The 21,704-nt window shown below is 44.4% G+C and overlaps 2 protein-coding genes and 1 pseudogene across 5 annotated transcripts in view; 2 read left to right on the top strand and 1 right to left on the bottom strand.

Moving 5' to 3' along the window:
* Positions 1–5,236: 5,236 nt before the first annotated feature.
* On the top strand, positions 5,237–11,978 carry ngs (notochord granular surface). Of its 3 annotated transcripts, none has more exons than XM_090243055.1 (11): positions 5,237–8,302; positions 8,579–8,744; positions 8,889–9,038; positions 9,160–9,279; positions 9,455–9,550; positions 10,000–10,134; positions 10,227–10,337; positions 10,443–10,553; positions 10,726–10,850; positions 11,120–11,386; positions 11,596–11,978. In XM_090243055.1, exons 1-11 carry the CDS (start codon positions 8,097–8,099, stop codon positions 11,597–11,599), a joined length of 1,491 nt encoding a protein of 496 aa, XP_090099181.1. In that variant the 5' UTR covers positions 5,237–8,096; the 3' UTR covers positions 11,600–11,978. The 3 variants fall into 3 exon arrangements, with proteins under 3 accessions (XP_090099181.1, XP_021467823.2, XP_090099182.1); XM_021612148.3 differs by having other exon boundaries at positions 5,238–8,302; positions 11,591–11,978; XM_090243056.1 differs by lacking the exons at positions 11,120–11,386; positions 11,596–11,978 and having other exon boundaries at positions 5,238–8,302; positions 10,726–10,854.
* A 74-nt stretch (positions 11,979–12,052) lies between these two features.
* On the bottom strand, positions 12,053–21,123 carry LOC110531082 (phosphoacetylglucosamine mutase-like; annotated as a pseudogene). The gene is made up of 12 exons (XR_016482754.1): positions 21,072–21,123; positions 20,768–20,842; positions 19,905–20,343; positions 19,541–19,654; positions 17,822–17,877; positions 15,421–15,579; positions 15,206–15,289; positions 15,030–15,128; positions 14,799–14,918; positions 14,549–14,671; positions 14,246–14,419; positions 12,053–14,082 (listed from the first exon to the last, which is right to left on the bottom strand). The product of XR_016482754.1 is annotated as a phosphoacetylglucosamine mutase-like (transcript).
* LOC110529702 (clathrin coat assembly protein AP180) overlaps positions 19,606–21,704 on the top strand; it is a 44,105-nt gene continuing 42,006 nt past the window's right edge. Inside the window, exon 1 of the mRNA XM_090243057.1 lies at positions 19,606–19,690. The gene's annotated coding sequence lies outside the window, so the exon portion shown is untranslated. The remainder of the gene's footprint in view (positions 19,691–21,704) is intronic.

The following is a 21,704-nucleotide window of genomic DNA, read 5'->3' on the forward strand; positions in this document are numbered from 1 at the left end:
ATCCTATTAAAATCAAATCTAATTTTATTGGTCACAAACACGTGATGAGCAGATGTTATTGAGGGTGTAAGGAAATGCTGGTGCTTCTAGCTCTGACAGTGCAGTAATATCTAACAAGTAACATCAAACAAATTACACAACATATACAGCTGAAGTCGGAAGTTTACATACACTTAGGTTGGAGTCATTAAAACTCGTCTTTCAACCACTTCACAAATGTTTTGTTAACAAACTATAGATAAGTCGGTTAGGACATCTACTTTGTGCATGACAAGTAATTTTTCCAACAATTGTTTACAGACAGATTATATCACTTATAATTCACAGTATTAAAATTCCAGTGGGTCAGAAGTTTACATACACTAAGTTGAATGTGCCTTTTAACAGCTTGGAAAATTCCAGAAAATAATATCATGGCTTTAGAAGCTTCTGATACGCTAATTAACATAATTTTAGTAAATTGGAGGTGTACCTGTGGATGTATTTCAAGGCCTACCTTCAAACTCTGTGCCTCTTTGCTTGATATGATGGGAAAACCAAAAGAAATCAGCTAAGACCTCAGGAAAAAAAATGCAGACCTCCACAAGTCTGGTTCATCCTTGAGAGCAATTTCCAAACGCCTGAAGGTACCACGTTCATCTGTACAAACATTAGTACGCAAGTATGAACACCATGGGATCACGCAGCCGTCATACCGCTCAGGAAGGAGATGCGTTCTGTCTCCTAGAGATGAACATATTTGGTGCGAAAAGTGCAAATCAATCCCAGAATAACAGCAAAGGACCTTGTGAAGATGCTGAAGGAAACAGGTACAAAAGTAAAACAGTAAAACAAGTCCTATATCAACATAACCTGAAACGCCGCTCAGCAAGGAAGAAGTCACTGCTCCAAAACCGCCATAAAAAAGCCAGACTACGGTTTGCAACTGCACATGTGGACAAAGATCATACTTTTTGGAGAAATGTCCTCTGATCTGATGAAACAAAAGTAGAACTGTTTGGCCATAATGACCATCGTTATGTTTGGAGGAAAAAGGGGGATGCTTGCAAGCCGAAGAACACCATCCCAACCATAAAGCACGGGGGTGGCAGCATCATGTTGTGGGGGTGGCAGCATAATGTTGTGGGGGTGCATTGCTGCAGGAGGGACTGGTGCACTTCACAAAATAGATGGCGTCATGAGGAGGACAATTATGTGGATATATTGAAGCAACATCTCAAGACATCAGTCAGGAAGTCAAAGCTTGGTCTCAAATGGGTCTTCCAAATGGACAATGACCCCAAGTATACTTCCAAAGTTGTGGCAAAATGGCTTAAGGACAACAAAGTCAAGGTATTGGAGTGGCCATCACAAAGCCCTGACCTCAATCCTATAGAAAATGTGTGGGCAGAACTGAAAAAGCGTGTGTGAGAGAAGAGGCCTACAAACCTGACTCAGGTACACCAGCTCTGTCAGGAGGAATGGGCCAGAATTCCTCCAACTTATTGTGGGAAGCTTGTGGGAAGCTACCTGAAACGTTTGACCCAAGATAAACAATTTAAAGGCAATGCTACCAAATACTAATTGAGTGTATGTAAACTTCTGACCCACTGGGAATGTGATGAAAGAAATAAAAGCTGTAAAGTAAATAATTCTCTCTACTATTATTCTGACATTTCACATTCTTAAAATAAAGTTGTGATCCTAACTGACCTAAGACGGGGAATTATTATTAGGGTTAAATGTCAGGAATTGTGAAAACTGAGTTTATATGTATTTGGCTAAGGTGTATGTAAACTTCCGACTTCAACTGTACATATGAGATGAGTAATGCCAGACAAGTGACTAGTGTTCCATTCCTTAAAGTGGCCAGTGAATCACAGTGAGTCTGTGCTTATAGGCAGCAGCCTCTAATGTGCTAGTGATGGCTGTTTAACAGTTTGATGGCCTTGAGATAGAAGCTGTTTTTCAGTCTCTCGGTCCCAGCTTTGACGCACCTGTACTGACCTCGCCTTCTGGATGATAGCGGGGTGAACAGGCAGTGGCTCAGGTGGTTGATGTCCTTGATGATCTTTTTGGCCTTCCTGTGACATTGCGTGCTGTAGGTGTCGTGGAGGGCGGGTAGTTTGCTCCCGGTAATGCGTTGAGCAGACGCACCACTCTCTGGAGAGCCTTGCGGTGATGGGTGCTGCAGTTTCCGTACCAGGCAGAACCAACAGGATGCTTTCAATTTTGCCAAATTTCTTTAGCCTCCTGAGGTTGAGGATGCTCTGTTGGGCCTTCTTCACCACACTGTGTGTGTGGGTGGTACATTTCAGTTTGTCAGTGATGTGTACAGCAAGGAACTTGTTCGTGGACAACCCTCTATCTACATCTACGGGACTGTGGTCCCGTCGATGTAAATAGAGGGTTGTCCACGAACATCTCCTTTGTTTTGTTGATGTTGAGTGACAGGTTGTTTTCCAGGCACCATACTCCCAGATTCCTCACCTCCTCCCTGTAGGTGGTCTCGTCATCATTGGTATTCAAATCTACTACTGTTGCGTCGTCTGCAAACTTGATGATTGAGTTGGGGGCATGATTGGCCACGCAGTCATGGATGAACAGGGAGTACAGGACGGGGCTGAGCATGCACCCTTGTGGGGCCCAGTGTTGAGGATTAGCGGAGTGGAGGTGATATTTCCTACCTTCACCACCTGGGGGTGGCCCGTCAGGAAGTCCAGGACCCAGTTGCACAGGGCGGTGTTCAGATCCAGAGCCTCGAGCTTAATGATGAACTTGTAGGGTACTTTGGTGGTGAATGCTGAGCTATAGTCAATAAACAGCATTCTTACATAGGTATTCCTCTTGTCCAGATGGGAAAGGGCAGTGATGGCAATTGCATCATCTGTGGATCTATTGGTGAGGTAAGCAAATTGAAGTGTGTCTAGGGTGACAGGTAAGGTAAATGTGATGTGATCCTTGACTAGTCTCTCAAAGTACTTTATGATGACAGAATTGAGTGCTACGCGGCAATAGTCATCAAGTTCAGTTACCTTTGGCTTCTTGGATACAGGAAAAATGGTGGACATCTTGAAGCATGCGGGAAAGGTAGACTGGGATAGGGAGAGATTGAATATGCCCATAAACACACCAGACAGCTGGTCTGCGCATGTTCTGAGAACGCGGCTAGGGATGATGTCTGGGCCGACAGCCTTGCGAGGGTTAAAATGTTTAAATGTTTTACTCTCATCGGCCACGGAGAACCCACAGTCCTTCAAAGGTTGCGAAAAATATGTTTAGCCTGTCTGGAAGCAAGTCAGTCTCGGCGTTGTGACTGGTTTTCCTTTTGTATTCCCGTGATTGTCTGTAGTCCCTGCCACATAGGTCTCGTGCCGTTGAATTGCGACTCTCTATACTGACATTTAGTTTGTTTGATTGCCTTGTGGAGTGAAAATGTGGTGGTTCGTGCTTTCAGTTTTGCGCGAATGCTACCATCTATCCACGGTTCCTGGTTAGGGTAGATTTTAGTAGATTTTAATGGTCACAGTGGGTACTACACCTCCTATACACTTCCTTATAAACTCAGTCGCCGTATCCGTGCATGCGTCTAGATTATTTTCGCAAGATAGCCGGAACATATCCCAGTCCACGTGATCAAAACAATCCTGAAGCTTGGATTCCGATTAGTCAGACCAGCGTTGTATAGTTCTTAGCATGGGTACTTCCTGTTTGAGTTTCTGACTATAGCAGTGGTTCTCAATCCTGGTCCTGGGGACCCAAAGGGGTGCACATTTTTGTTTTTGCCCAAGCATTACACTGCTAATTCAAAACATCAAAGCCTGATGAAGAGTTGAAAGAGGAGGAAGGGAAGCGCTACTAAGGTACACAATAGTACATTTTCGTAGATAGAAGGTTCTCTTTGGTAAAAGGGGTAAATTGGTCATCAAAAAGAAAGGAGGACCAAGGCACTCTTCATATAATTAATTGAAATGCCTTTATTAGTATGGCATGTTCAATAGAAACAAAGTTATTTTCTAAACCGATGAGTTTCGGCAGCATGGCCTTCATCAGGGAGTTGTTTATTTGAATCAGGTGTGTAGTGCTATGGCAAAAACAAAAATGTGCACCCCTTTGGTCCCCAGGACCAGGCTTGAGAACCACTGGCCTATATGAAGGGGGGAGCAAGCCGAAAGGAGTGCGGGGGAGGGCCTTTGCCTTCTTGGGTGACCAATTCAGATTCATTGTTTAAATAGCATTAAATTCCCAAATGACCCCACCCAACATTTGCTATGTTGTGTAACAGTTTGTACTGAATGGCACGTTTCCCGAAAATGTTCTTCAACATTCTTGAACAAACTTTGATATATGTTTGCTCCGTTTGGTGGGGTCTGGTAAATTACTCAAATGTACAGGTATTTAAAGAGCAGCGGACATGCTGAAAGGTTTCTCCAACCCCCTCCCCGTTTTTGACAATATTACCGTTTATCCCTCTTGAGCGTAGCAACAAGACGTGTTGGTAGTTTAGCAACAAAACCGAGATGTGCGCAAATACGGGGCAAAACAGACCGGGTTGGCTTAGATTCTTGACAACATGTAAACTACATTTAGTCTCCAAATGTTTACACTTGTTGTGCTTACTGTGCAAATATTACAATTTTTGTACATCATTACAATTTTTAGTTAGCTAGCTATTAAATCTTCTGCCATATTAGCATTGCCATGAAATAAGTCGAAACACCTCAAAACAAGACATGGTATCAAGAGGAAGATACAACTAACTAAAATGAGCCACCTACGATTCCACACATGGCATATTCTTGTCATTGTTGCTAGCTATCTGAGCATTCAGAATTAACAAAGCATGGCTTATGGCCACCCTCTACTGTTTTGAGGAAGTGTATATATGAGTTTGCCTACATCATTTTCGTGACGTTATCTGCAAACCCGTCTATACACTTCCTCAAAATAGTCTGAATTAATCTAAGATAAATCAAGAAATATGTTATAAATGTTGTCATTTTTACCGAAGAGGTCTTAAACTCGCAATTTTACATCTAATTAAGAGGTTTTGTGCAGTATTTCTCAAGTGGAAAAATGTGCTTGAAAAGTAGCGGTCGCTCGATGAATGACAAACGCTTCATTGAAGAATCAGGTTCATAGTTCCCACTGCTACTAGGAGTAGTGCTGTTGACCAATCACAGCCCCAAGAAAACATGTTGCGCTCACAAACAGCCAAAACGAACAAACATTTTGTAATTATTCATTATGCGCAAACTGTTTCGACTGGGCTTTAACCGGGTGGTGGTGTCTCTATAGAGAGCAATAGTAATGGCAATAGTCGTTTTTGGATGAAGGCCAAAAATGAGGTCTGTGGTAAACACAGACTTAAGAGAGCTCATACGTTTTGTTATATGAGGTAAGATCACTTTTTGTGAATTTTGATGCATTTATGTAATCAAAAAAGGCATGTAAAGCACAATTACAGCTGTGAGTCTCTAAGATCATTCCACACCTGGATTGTACAACATTTGCCCATTATTCCAATTCAAAATTCTTCAAGTTCTGTCAAATTGGTTGTTGATCATTGCTAGACAACCATTTTCAGGTCTTGCCATAGATTTTCAAGTAGATTTAAGTCAAACTGTAACTTGGCCACTCAGGAACATTCACTGTCTTCTTGGTAAACAACTCCAGCGTAGATTTGGCCTTGTGTTTTAGGTTATTGTCCTGCTGAAAGGTGAATTAAGCTCCAAGTGTCTGGTGGAAAGCAGACTGAACCAGTTTTTCCTCTAGGATTTTGCCTGTGCTTAGCTCCATTCTATTTCTATTTTATCCTGAAAAACTCCCTAGTCCTTAACGATTACAAGAATACCTAATAACATGATGCAGCCACCACTATGTTTGAAAATATGGAGAGTGGTACTCAGAAATGTTTTGTATTGAATTTGCCCCTAACAAAAACGTTGTATTCAGGACAAGAAGTTAATTGCTTTACCACATTTGTTTGCACCATCATTTTAGTTCCTTGTTGCAAACAGGATGCATGGTATGCATTGTATAGGCTTCCTTATTTTCCCTTTGTCAATTAGGTTAGTACTGTGTAGTAACTATAATGTTATTGATCCATCCTCAGTTTTCTCCTATCACACCATTAAACTCTGTAACTGTTTTAAAGTCACCATTGGCCTCACTGCGAAATCCCTGAGCCGTTTCCTTCCTCTCCGGCAACTGAGTTAGGAAGGACGCCTATATCTTTGTAGTGACTGGGTATATTGATACATCATCCAAAATGTAATTAATAACTTCACCATGCTCAAAGGGATATTCAATGTCTGTATTTTATTTTATTTTTTACCCATCCACCAGTAGGTGCCCTTCTTTGCGATGCATTGGAAAACCTCCCTGGTCTTTGTGGTTGAATCTGTCTTTGAAATTCACTGCTCAACTGAGGGACCTTACATATAATTGTATGTGTGGGGTACAGAGATGAGGTAGTCATAAAAAATAATGTTAAACACTATTATTGCATTATGGCAGGTTGAAGTGGCCAGAGTCAAAATAGTGCAGAAGGTGTCATATGCTGAGGCAGTGAAGAAAGTAGAGGAGGATGGGTCAAGGGGTAGGGATCATGAGAGGATCCCAATGAGTAGTAGATCTGTGCCAGCACAGAGGGATAGGCCAACGAGTGATTTACGCTTCAGTAAGGTTGGCTTCTTAGTGTTCATAGCAATGGTTATCAACTGTAACACAGAAACGGAATGTAAATCACAGAAAATAGATGTGGTGGTAGCTGCAGAGAAGTATTTGGGTATACAAGATTTGACTTAAGAAGAGTTACAGGGTGTGTTGAAGGGTTGGTGTCCTGTTCTCCCAGGCTGTTGGCATGGTGCAGGAACAGATAGGGTCAAAATAGTGGAATGGGGTAGTCGGTTTTTAATGATTGTAGGTGGCAGCTGCAGAGCAGTACCTGTGTGTACGAGATTTTACTGCAGTAAAGTTATAAGATGTTTAGAGATATTCATATTTTTAAATAGTGGTAAATAAGTGTAGGGTTAGTTGGTGGTGCAATTAGTTTAAAACATGTTTTTATCTAAAAACATGTTTTCACTTTGTCATTATGGGGTATTGTGTGTAGATTGATGAGGACACATTTTTTTTTCATCCATTCTAGAATAAGGCTGTAACGTAACAAAATGTGGAAAAGTCAAGGGGTCTGAATACTTTCCAAATGCACTGTATATAAACTATTACTAAGGAATTATAATTCCATGTCTACCCTAAGACACACACGGTAAGGCAAGGACAATGGGCAGGGAAGCCCAGGGTTCAAGCACAATTACTTTGTTTCTGTTCACACCTCCAATAGACTATGACTTTGTGCACCTGCCACATGCATGCAAGCCCGAAAGAATGGCGCTATGCAGCCTCACAGTGATCCTATGATTCCAGTCTTGGAGAGATGACAGTATCAGGAAGCCGTCCACACCCCATCTTTTTACGACCTTATCCATGAATAGGTTGGTAATGAGTAATGCAAATGAGGTTAAATATTTGTCACGTCTATGTTTTTAATACAATAATTGACTATAATTGTTATTCATCCTCACTAACCCATATGAACTTTAGATGGGATACTTACATGGATAAATAACCAAGCTGTGGATAGGCCACACTAAAAAAAGACAGAAACAACATTTTTATTTAACCTTTATTTAACTAGGCAAGTCAGTTAAGAACAAATTCTTACTTATAATGACGGCCTACACCGGCCAAATCCGGACGACGCTGGGCCAATTGTGCGCCGACACTATGGGACTCCCAAACATTCCAGTGTAATTTGTTCCAGTGTAAACATTCCAGTGTAATAACAGTCATTGCATTAAGACTCATTCAACCCTCTATTTTTACCACTGTAGTCTCTTCACGGAACCATGATAGATTTTTGCAGGGACAGTCAGCCTTCGGAATGGGGAGGTTCTAAATTCCTCGCCGCTGGTGCGTCTTGCCCTGGTGGTGGAAACTGGGAAGGGCTGAAGAAGAGAGCCCAGGTATAAAATCACCACTGTCCCATTCCAACGAAGTGTGAACAGTTTCCAGTATCGAGTGAAGGTAAAGACAAGTTACAGGCCGTCATCATGAGTCGCAGCCCAGAAAGGATGTCTTCTTACCGCCGTCACTTCGAGGGCGCCCTTGCCTCCTCCTCTGCTTCCTACCAGGTGCGGGTTTCGAGCCCTTCACCGACCCGAAAGGATGTACGTCACCGTTCTGCCAGCTACAGTCACAACGGTGGAACCATGGGGAGGAGGAACCCCTCCAGCAGCCGCAAATCACATATGACCAGGTAAAACAACTCTCTTGAAGTTGTATTCTCTATGGATAGGACCATTATAGGCTACAGTTTAGGTTTTAATGCAATACCAGCATTAACTATCCATTTGTTCTTTCACAGCAATACTGACTCATTTATAATTGTAGGCTTAGCCTAATACTCACTGAATTTATTCCTAATGGGACACTTATTTCTATTGATAAAATATATTTCACTTTGAGTATCAGACCAAGTCAAATATAGTGGATGGTTGATGACTGGCCTTGTCCACTCCTGTCCTTACCACAGCAGTGTGAGTATGGGGGCCCTGTGCTTCGGAATAAACATGGGCCTGGGGCCCAGCCTGGACCTGGATGCAGCTGCAGCGGAGAACCAAGAATTCATGAGCACCCGCACCGGTGAGAGGCAGGAGATGGTGGCCCTCAACGACCGCCTGGCTATCTACATCGAGAAGGCAAGACCACGCCTCACCTCACACATTCTGTCACTCATACTCTCCTCTCTCTCACTCAAACTCTATGCCACACCCAGTCACACTTTCATGCAAACCTATCTTTTCTGCGCTCTTTCTCACTCACAAACCCATGTTCTGTCCCAGGTGCGTACTCTGGAGGGGCAGAACAAGCTGCTGGAGGCTGAGATTGATGCTCTGAAGAACCGCTATATGAAGCCGTCTGGGCTGAGACAGCTCTACGAGGGACAGCTGAGAGAGCTCCACCGGATCGCGGAGCAGATGAGAGTACAGAGGGTGAGCTTTATGACCACCAATATGGCCCACCTATAGCCTATGCATGATATTTACTTTTACAATGGTGGACTGGGATGAGACAGACAGGTATTGGGTTTGACTGTGTTTCCTCCACCCTAAGGACCTGGCTGTAGCGGCCAAGGGGGCCATGGCAGGACAGGTGGAGGTGCTCAAGGTCAAATATGAGGAGGCTCTGGAGGCCAGGAAGAATGCAGAGTTGGAGATCGAAGCCTTCCGCCCCGTGAGTCAAACACAGATGCAGACATAACCATTAAACAATGTCAACATGAACTCAAATTGTGTACACACAGAATCACCTACCTCATTTACCAGGCTGTCATGAAACAATTGACTGTCTTCTCAGTTATTCCTGTGTATAAACTCAATAATAATTCATCCTCTAACCTTTCTGGCAGGATGTGGATAGAGCCACCTCGGCCCGTATCGGCCTGGAGAAACAGCTGGAGAACCTGGAGGTGGAGCTGGCCTTCCTGACCAGAGTTCACAAAGAGGTAACACGTCTGGGTCTATATCTGTGTCTACGTCTGTTTTCTCAACGAGGAAGGTAGCTGTATTCACAGGTATAAGTGTCTTTCACTATCTTGATTCACAGAGGGGCAACATACCTTTGTATCTATTTTCAGATTGAGGTAGTCCTTTTCTATCTGTGTAACATACTGTATCTTACATACTGTGTCTGTAGCAGCATCTGTTTAGTATGATTTGTGGCCATCACAGGCATGCAGCTGGATTCACACATTACATATGACAGTATATGAGTTAAAGTGGGAGAGTTTGTATCATGGGCCTAGTGATTAAAGTTTGCATCACAAAACTGTCATCGACTAACTGTGAAAACTGCATGGCGGGCTGAGTTAGGAAGTTAGGGTTTCCACAGATAAGAATGAAAGCGAAATTCACAGAAGGAATGAGTAGTCTCCATTGTATTTGCCCCGGTCAGGAAATTGAGGAACTGATGCAGCAGATCTATGTGGCGGTGGCGAAGGTGGACATGACCTTTGCCCTTCCTGACCTCTCCCCCGCCCTCAAACAAATCCAGTCCCAGTACGACAGCATCGCTGCCAGAAACCTACAGGTACCAATTGCAGATATTATTACACATCACTTCATACTTGATTACATAATTACACAGAAAACTGAATCCATTTTGTTTCTGGTCTTCCTCAGGAGATGGACGCTTGGTACAAGTCAAAGTTCCAGGACCTGAACAATGTGACAACCAAACACGTTCAAAGCGTTCGAAGTGTGAGGGAGGAAATCGCAAGTTACAAGAAAGATGTAAGTGGGACCCTCTTTTCTTATAATCGATAATACTGTTATTGACAACAGTAGGCAACAGATTGAAAACACACGTGTGTGTGTGTGTTTGTCTCTTGTGTGTAGAGCTTAAACCTGGAGCGTGAGTTGGAGTCTATGAAAACGAGAAATGAGTCTCTGGAGGTTCAGATTCGTGATGCTGTGGCGAGACACAAGAAAGAAGAGGAGACACTGCGTGTGAGTTGTACTACTCTCACGACACACCTTTACTGTAGAAAGAAGCATGGGAGATCATAATGGATATTTGCTCTACAAAGTGGGCAATAAGTGAGAGTACTTTCAAATGGACTCTAACAGCCGGTCACAATTGGCTCCCTATGACCTAAAAGCTTGTGTGTGTTTCCCACAGGAGCGTATTGAGGGGCTGAAGATGGAGCTGATGGTGATGAAGGAGAAGATAGCTCTGCTGCTGAGAGAGTACCAGGAGCTGCTCAACGTCAAGATGGCCCTGGAGATTGAGATCACCACCTACAGGTGACAATCATAACTCTCCTATAGTCTAAACAGGCCTTTTCTGCTCCTCATTTCCCATTGAAGAGAAAATAACTGGACAGGTAAATGCAGATTGCACCAAGTAGGTGTCCTCCATATTGCTTTCAGCTATCCTGGGTCTGTCAAATCTGTAGAGATGAAAAAGAGGAGGCATGCAGCAACACAACTCTTTTGATATGCAGCCTACTTTATGGTTGCTAAGTGTAAATCTGTGATTTTGCGTGTCTTCTCTGTGGTTGTGAATTTGGCAGGGCGCTGATTGAAGGCGAGGACACCCGTCTCAGCACCATGGTACAGAGCATGTCCCTGGGTGGAGGAAGAGGAGGTGTGGCCATCAGCGCTAGCTCCACCTCTGCCTCGGTTAGTGCCGCCTCTGTCAGCGGATACAGAGCCTCTGGTATTGGATACGAAGGCACCAAAGAGGCCCCTGGCGGGGCGGTGATATTACCAGAGAGCCAGACGGAGAGCTTCGAGGAACAGTCAGTGGAGATGACTGAGCGGAAGACTCTTCTCATCAGGTAAAGCAAGCCTGGGTCATAATTTAAACCGTACTGGGAGATAATCTTACCAATAATCTGTGGATAAAATATGGCATACCGGTAGTCTGTTTTGCCACCTGAATAAGTGATTGAGGACATTTTTATATATTTGTATAAAATATATTTGTCACCCAGTGTTGTTTTCAAACCCTTTTTTCCCTGCCCTTTCCCATTTTCTCTCAGAACAGTTAAGACAGATGACATGTATGAGAGCGACACACAGTAATGGTAATGCACCATTACCATCTCTGGAGCTGCTGACGACACAGACGAGGACTAGAGATGGAAGTCCATGCTCCTAACTCCTACACCACCGAATGAATGTTAGACCCCTTGAGACCTAAGCCCCAGCCCTTCCACCCTTGCCCCCAAAAATGTAACCCACACCAACCCCCTAGGATAGTGGTCTTCAGAATCCCTATGGTCCTCTTCTCTGTGTCTCTGCCTACACTAAACTCCCTCTTAGCCTCACATTGCCTTTCTGTTAGCCTTTAACTCCCTGTGTGTGTGTGTGTGTCTGAGAACCATATCGCTCTACAAGCAACAAATAAAATAAAAAACAGCAAAGCAATTATAGTATTTTTCGCTCTATGTGGTAATTTCCAAACATATTTAGGTCAAAAAAAAATACAAAAATTTGACAAATTTGATTTCCTATTTTTACTCCTGGTGTTCAACAATTACATCAAATCAAATGTATTTGTATAGCCCTTCGAGATATCAGCTGATGTACAAAGTGCTGTACAGAAACCCAGCCTAAAACCCCAAACAGCAAGCAATGCAGGTGTAGAAGCATGGTGGCTAGGAAAAACTCCCTAGAAAGGCCAAAACCTAGGTAGAAACCTAGAGAGGAATCAGGCTATGTGGGGTGGCCAGTCCTCTTCTGGCTGTGCCGGGTGGAGATTATAACCATGGCCAAGATGTTCAAATGTTCATAAATGACCAGCATGGTCAAATTATAATAATCACAGCCAGAACAGTTGAAACTGGAGCAGCAGCACGGCCAGGTGGACTGGGGACAGCAAGGAGTCATCATGTCAGGTAGTCCTGAGACATGGTCCTAGGGCTCAGGTCCTCCGAGAGAGAGAAATAAATAATTAGAGAGAGCATACTTAAATTCGCACAGGACACCGGATAGGACAGGAGAAGTACTCCAGATATAACAAACTGACCCTAGCCCCCCGACACAAACTACTGCAGCATAAATACTAGAGGCTGAGACAGGAGCGGTCAGGAGACACTGTGGCCCCATCCGATGACACCCCCGGACAGGGCCAAACAGGAAGGATATAACCCCACCCACTTTGCCAAAGCACAGCCTCCACACCACTAGAGGGATGTCTTCAACCACAAACTTACCATCCTGAGACAAGGCCGAGTATAGCCCACAAAGATCTCTGCCACGGCACAACCCAAGGGGGGGGGGGGGGTTTAACCCAGACAGGAAAATCACATCAGTGACTCAACCCACTCAAGTGACGCACCCCTCCCAGGGACGGTATGAAAGAGCCCTAGTAAGCCAGTGACTCAGCCCCTGTAATAGTGTTCGATTCAGAGAATCCCTGTGGAAAGATGAGAACCCTTCCGTTCACCTTCACACTCCTGGGCCAGACTACACTCAATCATATGACCCACTGAAGAGATGAGTCTTCAGTAAAGACTTGAGGTTGAGACTGAGTTTGCGTCTCTCACATGGGTAGGCAGACCATTCCATAAAAATGGAGCTCTATAGGAGAAAGCCCTGTCTCCAGCTGTTTGCTTAGAAATTCTAGGGACAGTTAGGAGGCCTGTGTCTTGTGACCGTAGCGTACGTGTAGGTATGTACGGCAGGACCAAATCAGAGAGATAGGTAGGAGAAAGCCCATGTAATGCTTTGTAGGTTAGCAGTAAAACCTTGAAAACAGCCCTTGAGGCTAGCACTGTAGTAATATGATCAGATTTCTTGGTTCTAGTCAGGATTCTAGCAGCCGTATTTAGCACTAACTGAAGTAGTGCTTTATCCGGGTAGCCGGAAAGTAGAGCATTGCAGTAGTCTAACCTAGAAGTGACAAAAGCATGGATTAATTTTCCTGCATCATGTTTGGACAGAAAGTTTCTGATTTTTGCAATGTTACGTAGATGGAAAAAGCTCTTGATATGTTCTTCAAAAGAGAGATCAGGGTCCAGAGTAACGCCGACAGTCATAGCAGCAGTCTTTGTAGTTGAGGTCCGTTCAAAGCAGTGCAATTACTCCACTATAAAACAGTAATACAAAATTGATCTACAATAACTGCTAATGTAAACATGTACCACTACATTGACAGAGGATTAAGGTTGGGTAAAAAAAAGAAGAGGATTACAAGTCTAACCTTATTTAGCATATTTTCCCTTCATTGTCCAATACAGTGATTCCCTTTCATTCACATTGACAAATCAAATTGTTCAGACTCGTAGAAAAGTGATAACACAGTATTAAATGCAGTGCACATTATAAAATGATTTGGCACCTGATAAAGACTACAAATTTGACGTAGAATCATGGGTTGAGGAAGTTGTCATTAGATGCACGATTAAAAAAATGTGTTCGACAGACATTGCATAATGCCTGTTTATAAAGGTTTGGGCTCCTCTCCCACTCCTCCTACGATGCGGTACACTGCCAGGCTAACTTCATGTGCCAGGGCATCAGCACTCTCCTGAAACACACATCACCCTCAGACAGTGAGAGAACAGAAAAATAAAGAGTAAAGAAAGGTAAAGGCATAGTGAGTGAACAAAGAAATGTGAATTGAGTGAATCCCTATCGCTCAGTGTTTTTTTCTGTTCAAGTAGGTTTGAGTGTCAGCGTCTAAGTCCCACCTGTGTGTCTGCCTCGGCGTACACTCGGACCACATCCTCAGTACCTGAGGGGCGGACAAAGGAGCGTGCCTGTCTGTGCTTATGCACCAGGCTGTCTATGGCCTCCTGCAGACCTGCTGGACTCACTGTTCTCCTCTCTGCATCTGTAGTGTCAATCACACGCCGGTCTGCCACCTACAGGCCACACAACAACACTGCAACTGAGGCACTGGGATAAACAGTGTTAAAACATATATACAAGATTTCCTTATTATGCAGGCATTTAAAGTAACATACGATGCAACCACCCACACAAACACACACCTTGACTTTGAGCTGTCTGTTGGGCAGGTCTGTGTAGATGGCGTCCCATTGTTGTACGGTCATCCCTCTGATGGTTAACACCGCCTCAATCAGTAGCATGTCAGAGATAGCATCTCCTACGGTCTACAGTGAGAGCGAGAGAAAATTTCAGTTATGCATACAGGATTGGACCCTTAAATTGCAACGAACGTGTGTAGTCACTATTGCTAAAAACGATTGATTGTGTTGCCATGGCCGTGTGTGGTCATACCTGGTTGAGGAGGTTGACCGTGTTCTGCAGTAGCAGTGCAGCGTTTTCCCTCTCGTCGTTGGTGTTGGAGTCCCGGGCTAGCTGCTGGATATTCTCTTCTGCTTCTTTACTGAATAAGACCTGAGACAGGACCGCAATCATACAGACAGGCCGTCACTGAGCGGGCACGTTCAAGCAATCTACCCATCACAGATCAGTGTGTAAGCATGTGCAAGTCGGTTTCCTACTCACAGTCCCGTGGGCGTTGGCCTCGAAGTAAACACCAATGTCAAACTCCTGGGCTGCATGGTGAAGGTGTTTCACTCCGGTCTTGGTACACCGCACTATCACCTGGAGGGAGGAGAGGTCAGCACTGATCGCATGTGTGTTGGAGCGACTAAGGTGTGTGCGTGTTTGTGTGTCCTCACCTTCATGGTGTCTTCCAGGTAGCGTGTAGAGATGCCGTTAGCGTATGCCGTCTGTACCACGGCTATTTGTAGGTCAAGACCAGCCTGCGCAAATCAAAACACACACAGGGGAACATGTCAGTGTGTGCACACTTCTGAATGAGGAGGAGTTGGTGTGTTATGTAGGGGCATGTTTAAGCATCACAGGTGAGTATAGCGAGTGCGTGGGTGTATACCTGTGTAAGCAGTTCTTTGAGGTATGTGCTGATGAGGGTGGCAATCTTGTCTCCCGTCTAGCAGGTGAAATCTCCCTGCTGAGTCACAGTAGTAATAAACAATACGATCAGCATCACCATCATACGAACAGCAACGCTCCCCTGCACTCATCTCCACACCTAGAGAGAGAGATGTGAGACAAAAGAGGAGAAAGATTGGGATGGGAAAACGAGGGAGAGAGCAATACAGACAGACAGAGAGTGGATGGCTCTGACCCTTCTCTAAAGGAGTTTGGCTGAAGCCAGCAGTATACGTAATGTGATTCATTGAGATGTCTTCCTCTCTGGTGGACAAACATGGGAACAGCATAATAATATAACAAACCCGAGTGTCCTGTATTTCATTACGAGATAAAAAAAAGTTTCAGTCACCTGTAGCCTGAGAGAGACACCCATGGGTCGAAGTTCTGTTACGATCTCACCATAGATTTGGACACACCCAGAGTTGAGACCTGCCTCTGCCAAGGATGTGTCTCAATCATAAATAGCTTCCTTTCCTAGTTTGTTTCACTTTCCCTACACACAGCTTGTGTAATATATAACATATACACCTCAATACAGATGTAGTGCAGATTAAAAAAATTTAAAAGAGGAAACTGGGAGAGGATGCTATTTGGGGTCTATTGAGATGCAGACATGGATAGAAAAGAGACAAGTTGAGGTCAACTCGTCTCTTTTCGCACCTATGGAAGCTTTCTGATTTGACATTCTGAACTCTGCCTGAGAAGTAGTTGGTGAACCAGTCGAGGCAGTCATTTGAGAAACCAAGTACTGCCTGTGATAGGCTCTCACTACTGGGCATGATGTAACACAACCAATCACATTGAGTCTGCCGATAAGAATGTGGTGATTGACAGAGTCGAAAGCCTTGGCCAGGTCGATGAATATGGCTGCACAGTATTGTCTTTTATAGATGGTGGTTATGATATAATTTAGGACCTTGAGCGTGGCTGAGGTGCACCCATGACCAGCTCGGAAACCAGATTGCATAGTGGAGAAGGTAGGGTGGGATTCGAAATGGCCGGTGATCTGTTTGTTAACTTGGCTTTCGAAGACCTTAGAAAGGCAGGTTAGGATAGATCTGTAAGAGTTTGGGTCCAGAGTGTCTCCCCCTTTGAAGAGGGGGATGACCGCGGCAGCTTTCCAATCTTTGGGGATCTCAGGCGATACAAAAGAGAGGTTGAACAAGCTAGTAATATGGGTTGCAACAATTGCGGTGGATAATTTTAGAAAGAGAGGGTCCAGATTGTCTATCCCAGCTGATTTGTAAGGGGTCCAGATTTTGCAACTCTTTCAGAACATCAGCTATCAGGATTTGGGTGAAGGGGAAATGGGGGAGGCTTGGGCAAGTTGCTGTGGGGAGGTGCAGGGCTGTTGACTGGGGTAGGGGTAGCCAGGTGGAAAGCATGGCCAGCTGTAGAAAAATGCTTATTGAAATTCTCAATTATCGTGGATTTATTGGTGGTGACAGTGTTTCCTAGCCTCAGTGCAGTGGGCAGCTAGGAGAAGGTGCTCTTATTCTCCATGGACTTTACAGTGTCCCAGAACATTTTGGAGTTTGTGCTACAGGATGCAAATCTCTGTTTGGAAAAAGCTAGCCTTTGCTATCCTAACTGCCGGTGTATAACTTCCCTGAAAAGTTACATATTGCGGGGGCTATTTGATGCTAATGCAGTACACCACAGGTTGTTTTTGTGCTGGTCAAGGGCAGTCAGGTCTGGAGTGTACCAAGGGCTATATCTGTTCCAGGTTCTACATTTTTTGAATGGGGCATGCTTATTTGAGATGGTGAGGAAAGCGCTTTTAAAAAACTACCAGGCATCCTCTACTGACAGAATGAGGTCAATATCCTTGGGGTTGTACCTGGTAGATTCATTGATAATTTGTGTGAGATTGAGGGCATCTAGCTTAGATTGTAGGATGGCCGGGGTGTTAAGCATGTCCCAGTTTAGGTCATCTAACAGTACGAGCTCTGAAGATAGATGGGGGGCAATCAATTCACATATGGTGTCCAGGGCACAGCTGGGGGCAGAAGGTGGTCTATAACAAGCGGCAACGGTGAGAGATTTGTTTCTGGAAAGGGGGATTTTTAGAAGTAGAAACTCAAATTGTTTGGGCACAGACCTGGATAGTATGACATAACTCTGCAGGCTAACTCTGCCCCCTTTGGCAGTTCTATCTTGTTGGAAAATGTTATAGTTAGGGATGGAAATTTCAGGATTTTTGGTGGCCTTCCTAAACTAGGATTCAGACACGGCTAGGACATCCGGGTTGGCAGAGTGTGCTAAAGCAGTGAATAAAACAAACTTAGGGCGGAGGATTCTAATGTTAAAATATATATATATATATTTTTAAAGGTTACCTTTATTTATACAGGTTTTTTCCTCATTGAGATAACATCTCTTTTCCAAGAGTGACCTGGTCCAGTAGCAGCAGAGGGAACAACGTTTCAGACAAAACAACTTACATACTCTAACACAACATTAAACAAAACTATAAACACGCATAGAGTACAACAAAAACATTGTACATTAAAAACACAAACATGCATGAAACCAGAAGTCAACAAATGAGAGCGTCTGGGGACTGGGAGTGGAGCTAGGCACTGAAGGGCCTGGATTAACCTTTACATCACCAGAGGAACAAAGGAGTAGGATAAGGGTACGACTAAAGGCTATAAGAACTGATCGTCTAGTGCATTCGGAACAGAGTAAAAGGAGCAGGTTTCTGGGCGCAGAAGAATAGATTCAAGGCATAATGCACAGACAAGGGTATGGTAGGATGTGAATACAGTGGAGGTAAACCTAGGCATTGAGTGACGACGAGAGAGGTTTTGTCTCTAGAGACATCATTTAGACCAGTTGAGGTCACCGCATGTGTGGGAGGTGAAACAAAAGGGCTAGCTAAGGAATATTGAGCAGGTCTGGAGGCTCTACAGTGAAATAAGACAATCACTAACCAAAACAGCAATATGGACAAGGCAGATTGATATTAGGGAGAGGCATGCGTAGCTGAGTGATCATAGGGACCAGTGGGTAGCTAGGCGAGCTGGAGACACGGGGATTCAGACAGCTAGTGGGCCAGGGCTAGCAGAAGGGCCTTAGGGGGACGTCGTGACGGAAGAGTCTGTTGTAGCCCCCTCAGACGTTACATTGGTAGTCCAGTCGTGTTGGATCGGCAGGGCTCCGTGTTGGCAGTAAAAGGGTCCAGGCCAATTGGCAAAATAGGTATTGTATCTCAAGAAATTGGCTGATGAACCTCTTCAGCTAACAGTCCGATATGCTCTAGACAGCTAGCGGGCTGAGGCTAGCAGGCTAGCGGATGGGCCTTCAGGGGACGTCACGATGGACGAGCCTGTTGAAACCCCTCGGGTGGATTACGTCGCTAGACCAGTCGTGATGGAACGGCGGGGCTCGTGTCAGCAGTAAAATGGGTACAAGCCAATTGGCAAAAAAGGTATTGTCGCCCAAGGAGTGGCTAATGGACCTCTTCAGCTAGCTGGGAGATAGGCCTAGCACGAGGCTAGTTCCAGGCTCACTGGTGCTTGCTTCGGGACAGAGACTTTAGCCAGGGGGTAGCCACTCGGATAGCAGCTAGCTAGCTGCGATGATCCAGGTGAAAAGGTTCAGAGCTTGCGGTAGGAATCCGGAGATGTGGAGAAAAAGCAGTCCGGTATGCTCTGGGTTGAATTGCGCTGTGCAGACTGACAGGAGTTGAGGGCTAAGGTTAGCTAATGGCCGCTAGCAGTGGCTAACTGGCTACTAGCTAGTTAGCTGGCTAGCTTCTGTTGGGGGTTCCGGTTCTTAAGTATAGAAAATAGGAGATCCATACCACATTGGGTGAGGCGGGTTGCAGGAGAGTATGTTGAAACTGAGGTTAAAAATATAAAAAAATATATACAAAGGAAAAAATATATATACATGGGACACGACAAGACAAAGACATCTGAACTGCTACTAGCAGTGAACTGCTACTTGGTTTAACCTTATAATAACAAGCAAGCAATTATAACAAGCAAGTATAAGTTATTGCAAATGAATAAACTTGCTTATAACTGCTGACCAATTTTTGTCATTCAAACCAACAATCAAATATTAAGGTGTAGTTAAACCCAAGAGTTAATGCACCTTTACTGTGGCTTTCCAGGGCGTGGACTCCATCCAGTACTGCCTGTGATAGGCTCTCACTACTGGGCCTGATGGAACACAACCAATCACATTAAATATCTGAGGTAACCTTGGTTAAGTTCTTATTGCATCACCTGGTGCCCCGGATGGGGTGAGTTTACGTATTTTAGATCATTCCATTGGTCCTAAAGTGACATTTTTACCCACCTGGGACACCGGGTGATGCAAAATGAACTTGCCCCCTGTTATATTGCTAACCCTTGACATTCAAGATTATAGTTTAGTTTCTAGACTAGATTAATGTTAATACCCCAGTACCTTGTGTCTTTACTCACAAACATGCTGGCCTCCTGGGCCATGCTGATGGCCTCTCTCTCGATTACGTCCTTCATGGCGGTGAGGAGCCCCTCCTGCTCTGCGTTGGCCAGCTGGGTGGCATAGCCCTCCCACGCAGGGGTCACCATCTCCCCCATGGTGTCCACCAGCTTAACCCCGTTATCCTCCTGGAGAGGGAGGGTGGAGGGATATAGTGGATGGGAAGGGAGTGGAGGAGAGAAGGAAGGAAGGGGTAAGAAAGGAACAGGAAGGGGTGATTGTAGTATAGTGTGGATATTAGGGGTGAGGTAGATGGAGAGAAGGAGGAGGGGAGAGATAAAGATTGGGATATTGTGTAAGTCAGAAAAGCAATAGTTTCCATGAAAGCAAATCAATTCCAGACAACCTTTTTCTAATAATATCAGCAGCTTTATTTGTGGCCCTCAGAGCAGACCAGAATAGAACCAGGGACGATCGGTCTAAGACCGATCGTTCCACCTTAAAACGCACAAGTAAGAGGATTGACACCCACCATCTCAGATTGTTCTGAAATGGTTTCTGTTGTTAGAAATATAATTTGATTTGAGCAATTAAGCACCCAAATTGGCCATCTTAATTTATAAGATTCATATAATATTATATAAATAACAATCTGAGATGTCATGGTTTGCTTGAAATATATAGGTACAGCGAAGGGTATTAAAAGGAAGCAAGTGTTAGGTTTGGCTCAGCTCAGGGTTGTGTGACGCAGTGACCATGACTCCAATGGTGGCCTTAGTCTTCTTGGAGCGGAGTGTGGCCAGTAAACCCATTCGGGAACATGACATGGTCTAACTGCTTAGAGTTGGTGCGGAACCCAGCAGTACCATACTGTAGGACCAACCCTACAGGTTTAGGGTGGACAGCAGACTGCTGGGATACTTCCTCAAACTGGGCCATTCCTGAAACACCAAAACAGAAAAACAAAGGGGATGTCTCAATCATTTGAAGTGGGTTCCTCTCTTCAGCTCAGCTCTTCCTCTCTCAGCACATGCGTGCAAGGTAATTTACTTGTTACAATACAAATAGAATACCGGCTATTAATTTCGAAATGTTTACTAAACGTATAAATAGTTTCACTTACTTGCAGTTGTTGAAGGAGTGAATTGAAAGCCTCTCGATTCTACTTGCGACGTGGCTGCAGTTCCTTGTACGTCCCTTGACCACGCCCTTGAACTGTCATGCTCCGCTACACCGCACAAAACCAATCATCTGAGCACATAGTAGGCTGGGCAGATTAGACATGTTTTGATGCATTTATTCAGTGGGCACAGCTTTAGAGGACGATTTCTCCAAGGATAATTAGTGGGCTAAAAGCTTTACCCAATGTTTTTACCGACTCAAGACAATTCAATATACATATCGATTTAATCATAAGACTGTGCCCAGAATAAATGCGCCTATATAAAATGCAGTTCTTGCCTATTGTACACTACATGGCCAAAGGTATGTGGACACCTGCTCGTCGAACATCTCATTCCAAAATCATGGGCATTAATACGGAGATGGTCCACTCTTTGCTGGTATAACAGCCTCCACTCTTCTGGGAAGGCTTTCCACTAGATGTTGGAACATTGCTGCGGGGACTTGCTTCCATTCAGCCACAAGAGCATTAGTGAGATCGGGCACTGATGTTGGGCGTTTAGGCCTGGCTCGCAGTCGGCATTCCAATTCATCCCAAAGGTGATCGATGGGGTTGAGTGCAAGACTCTGTGCAGGGCTCTGTGCAGGCCAGTCAAGTTCTTCCACACTGATCTTGACTAA

Source organism: Oncorhynchus mykiss, chromosome 8, assembly GCF_057628025.1.
Source record: "Oncorhynchus mykiss isolate SJ-2025 chromosome 8, ASM5762802v1, whole genome shotgun sequence".
In the NCBI taxonomy this organism is placed as follows: domain Eukaryota; kingdom Metazoa; phylum Chordata; class Actinopteri; order Salmoniformes; family Salmonidae; genus Oncorhynchus; species Oncorhynchus mykiss.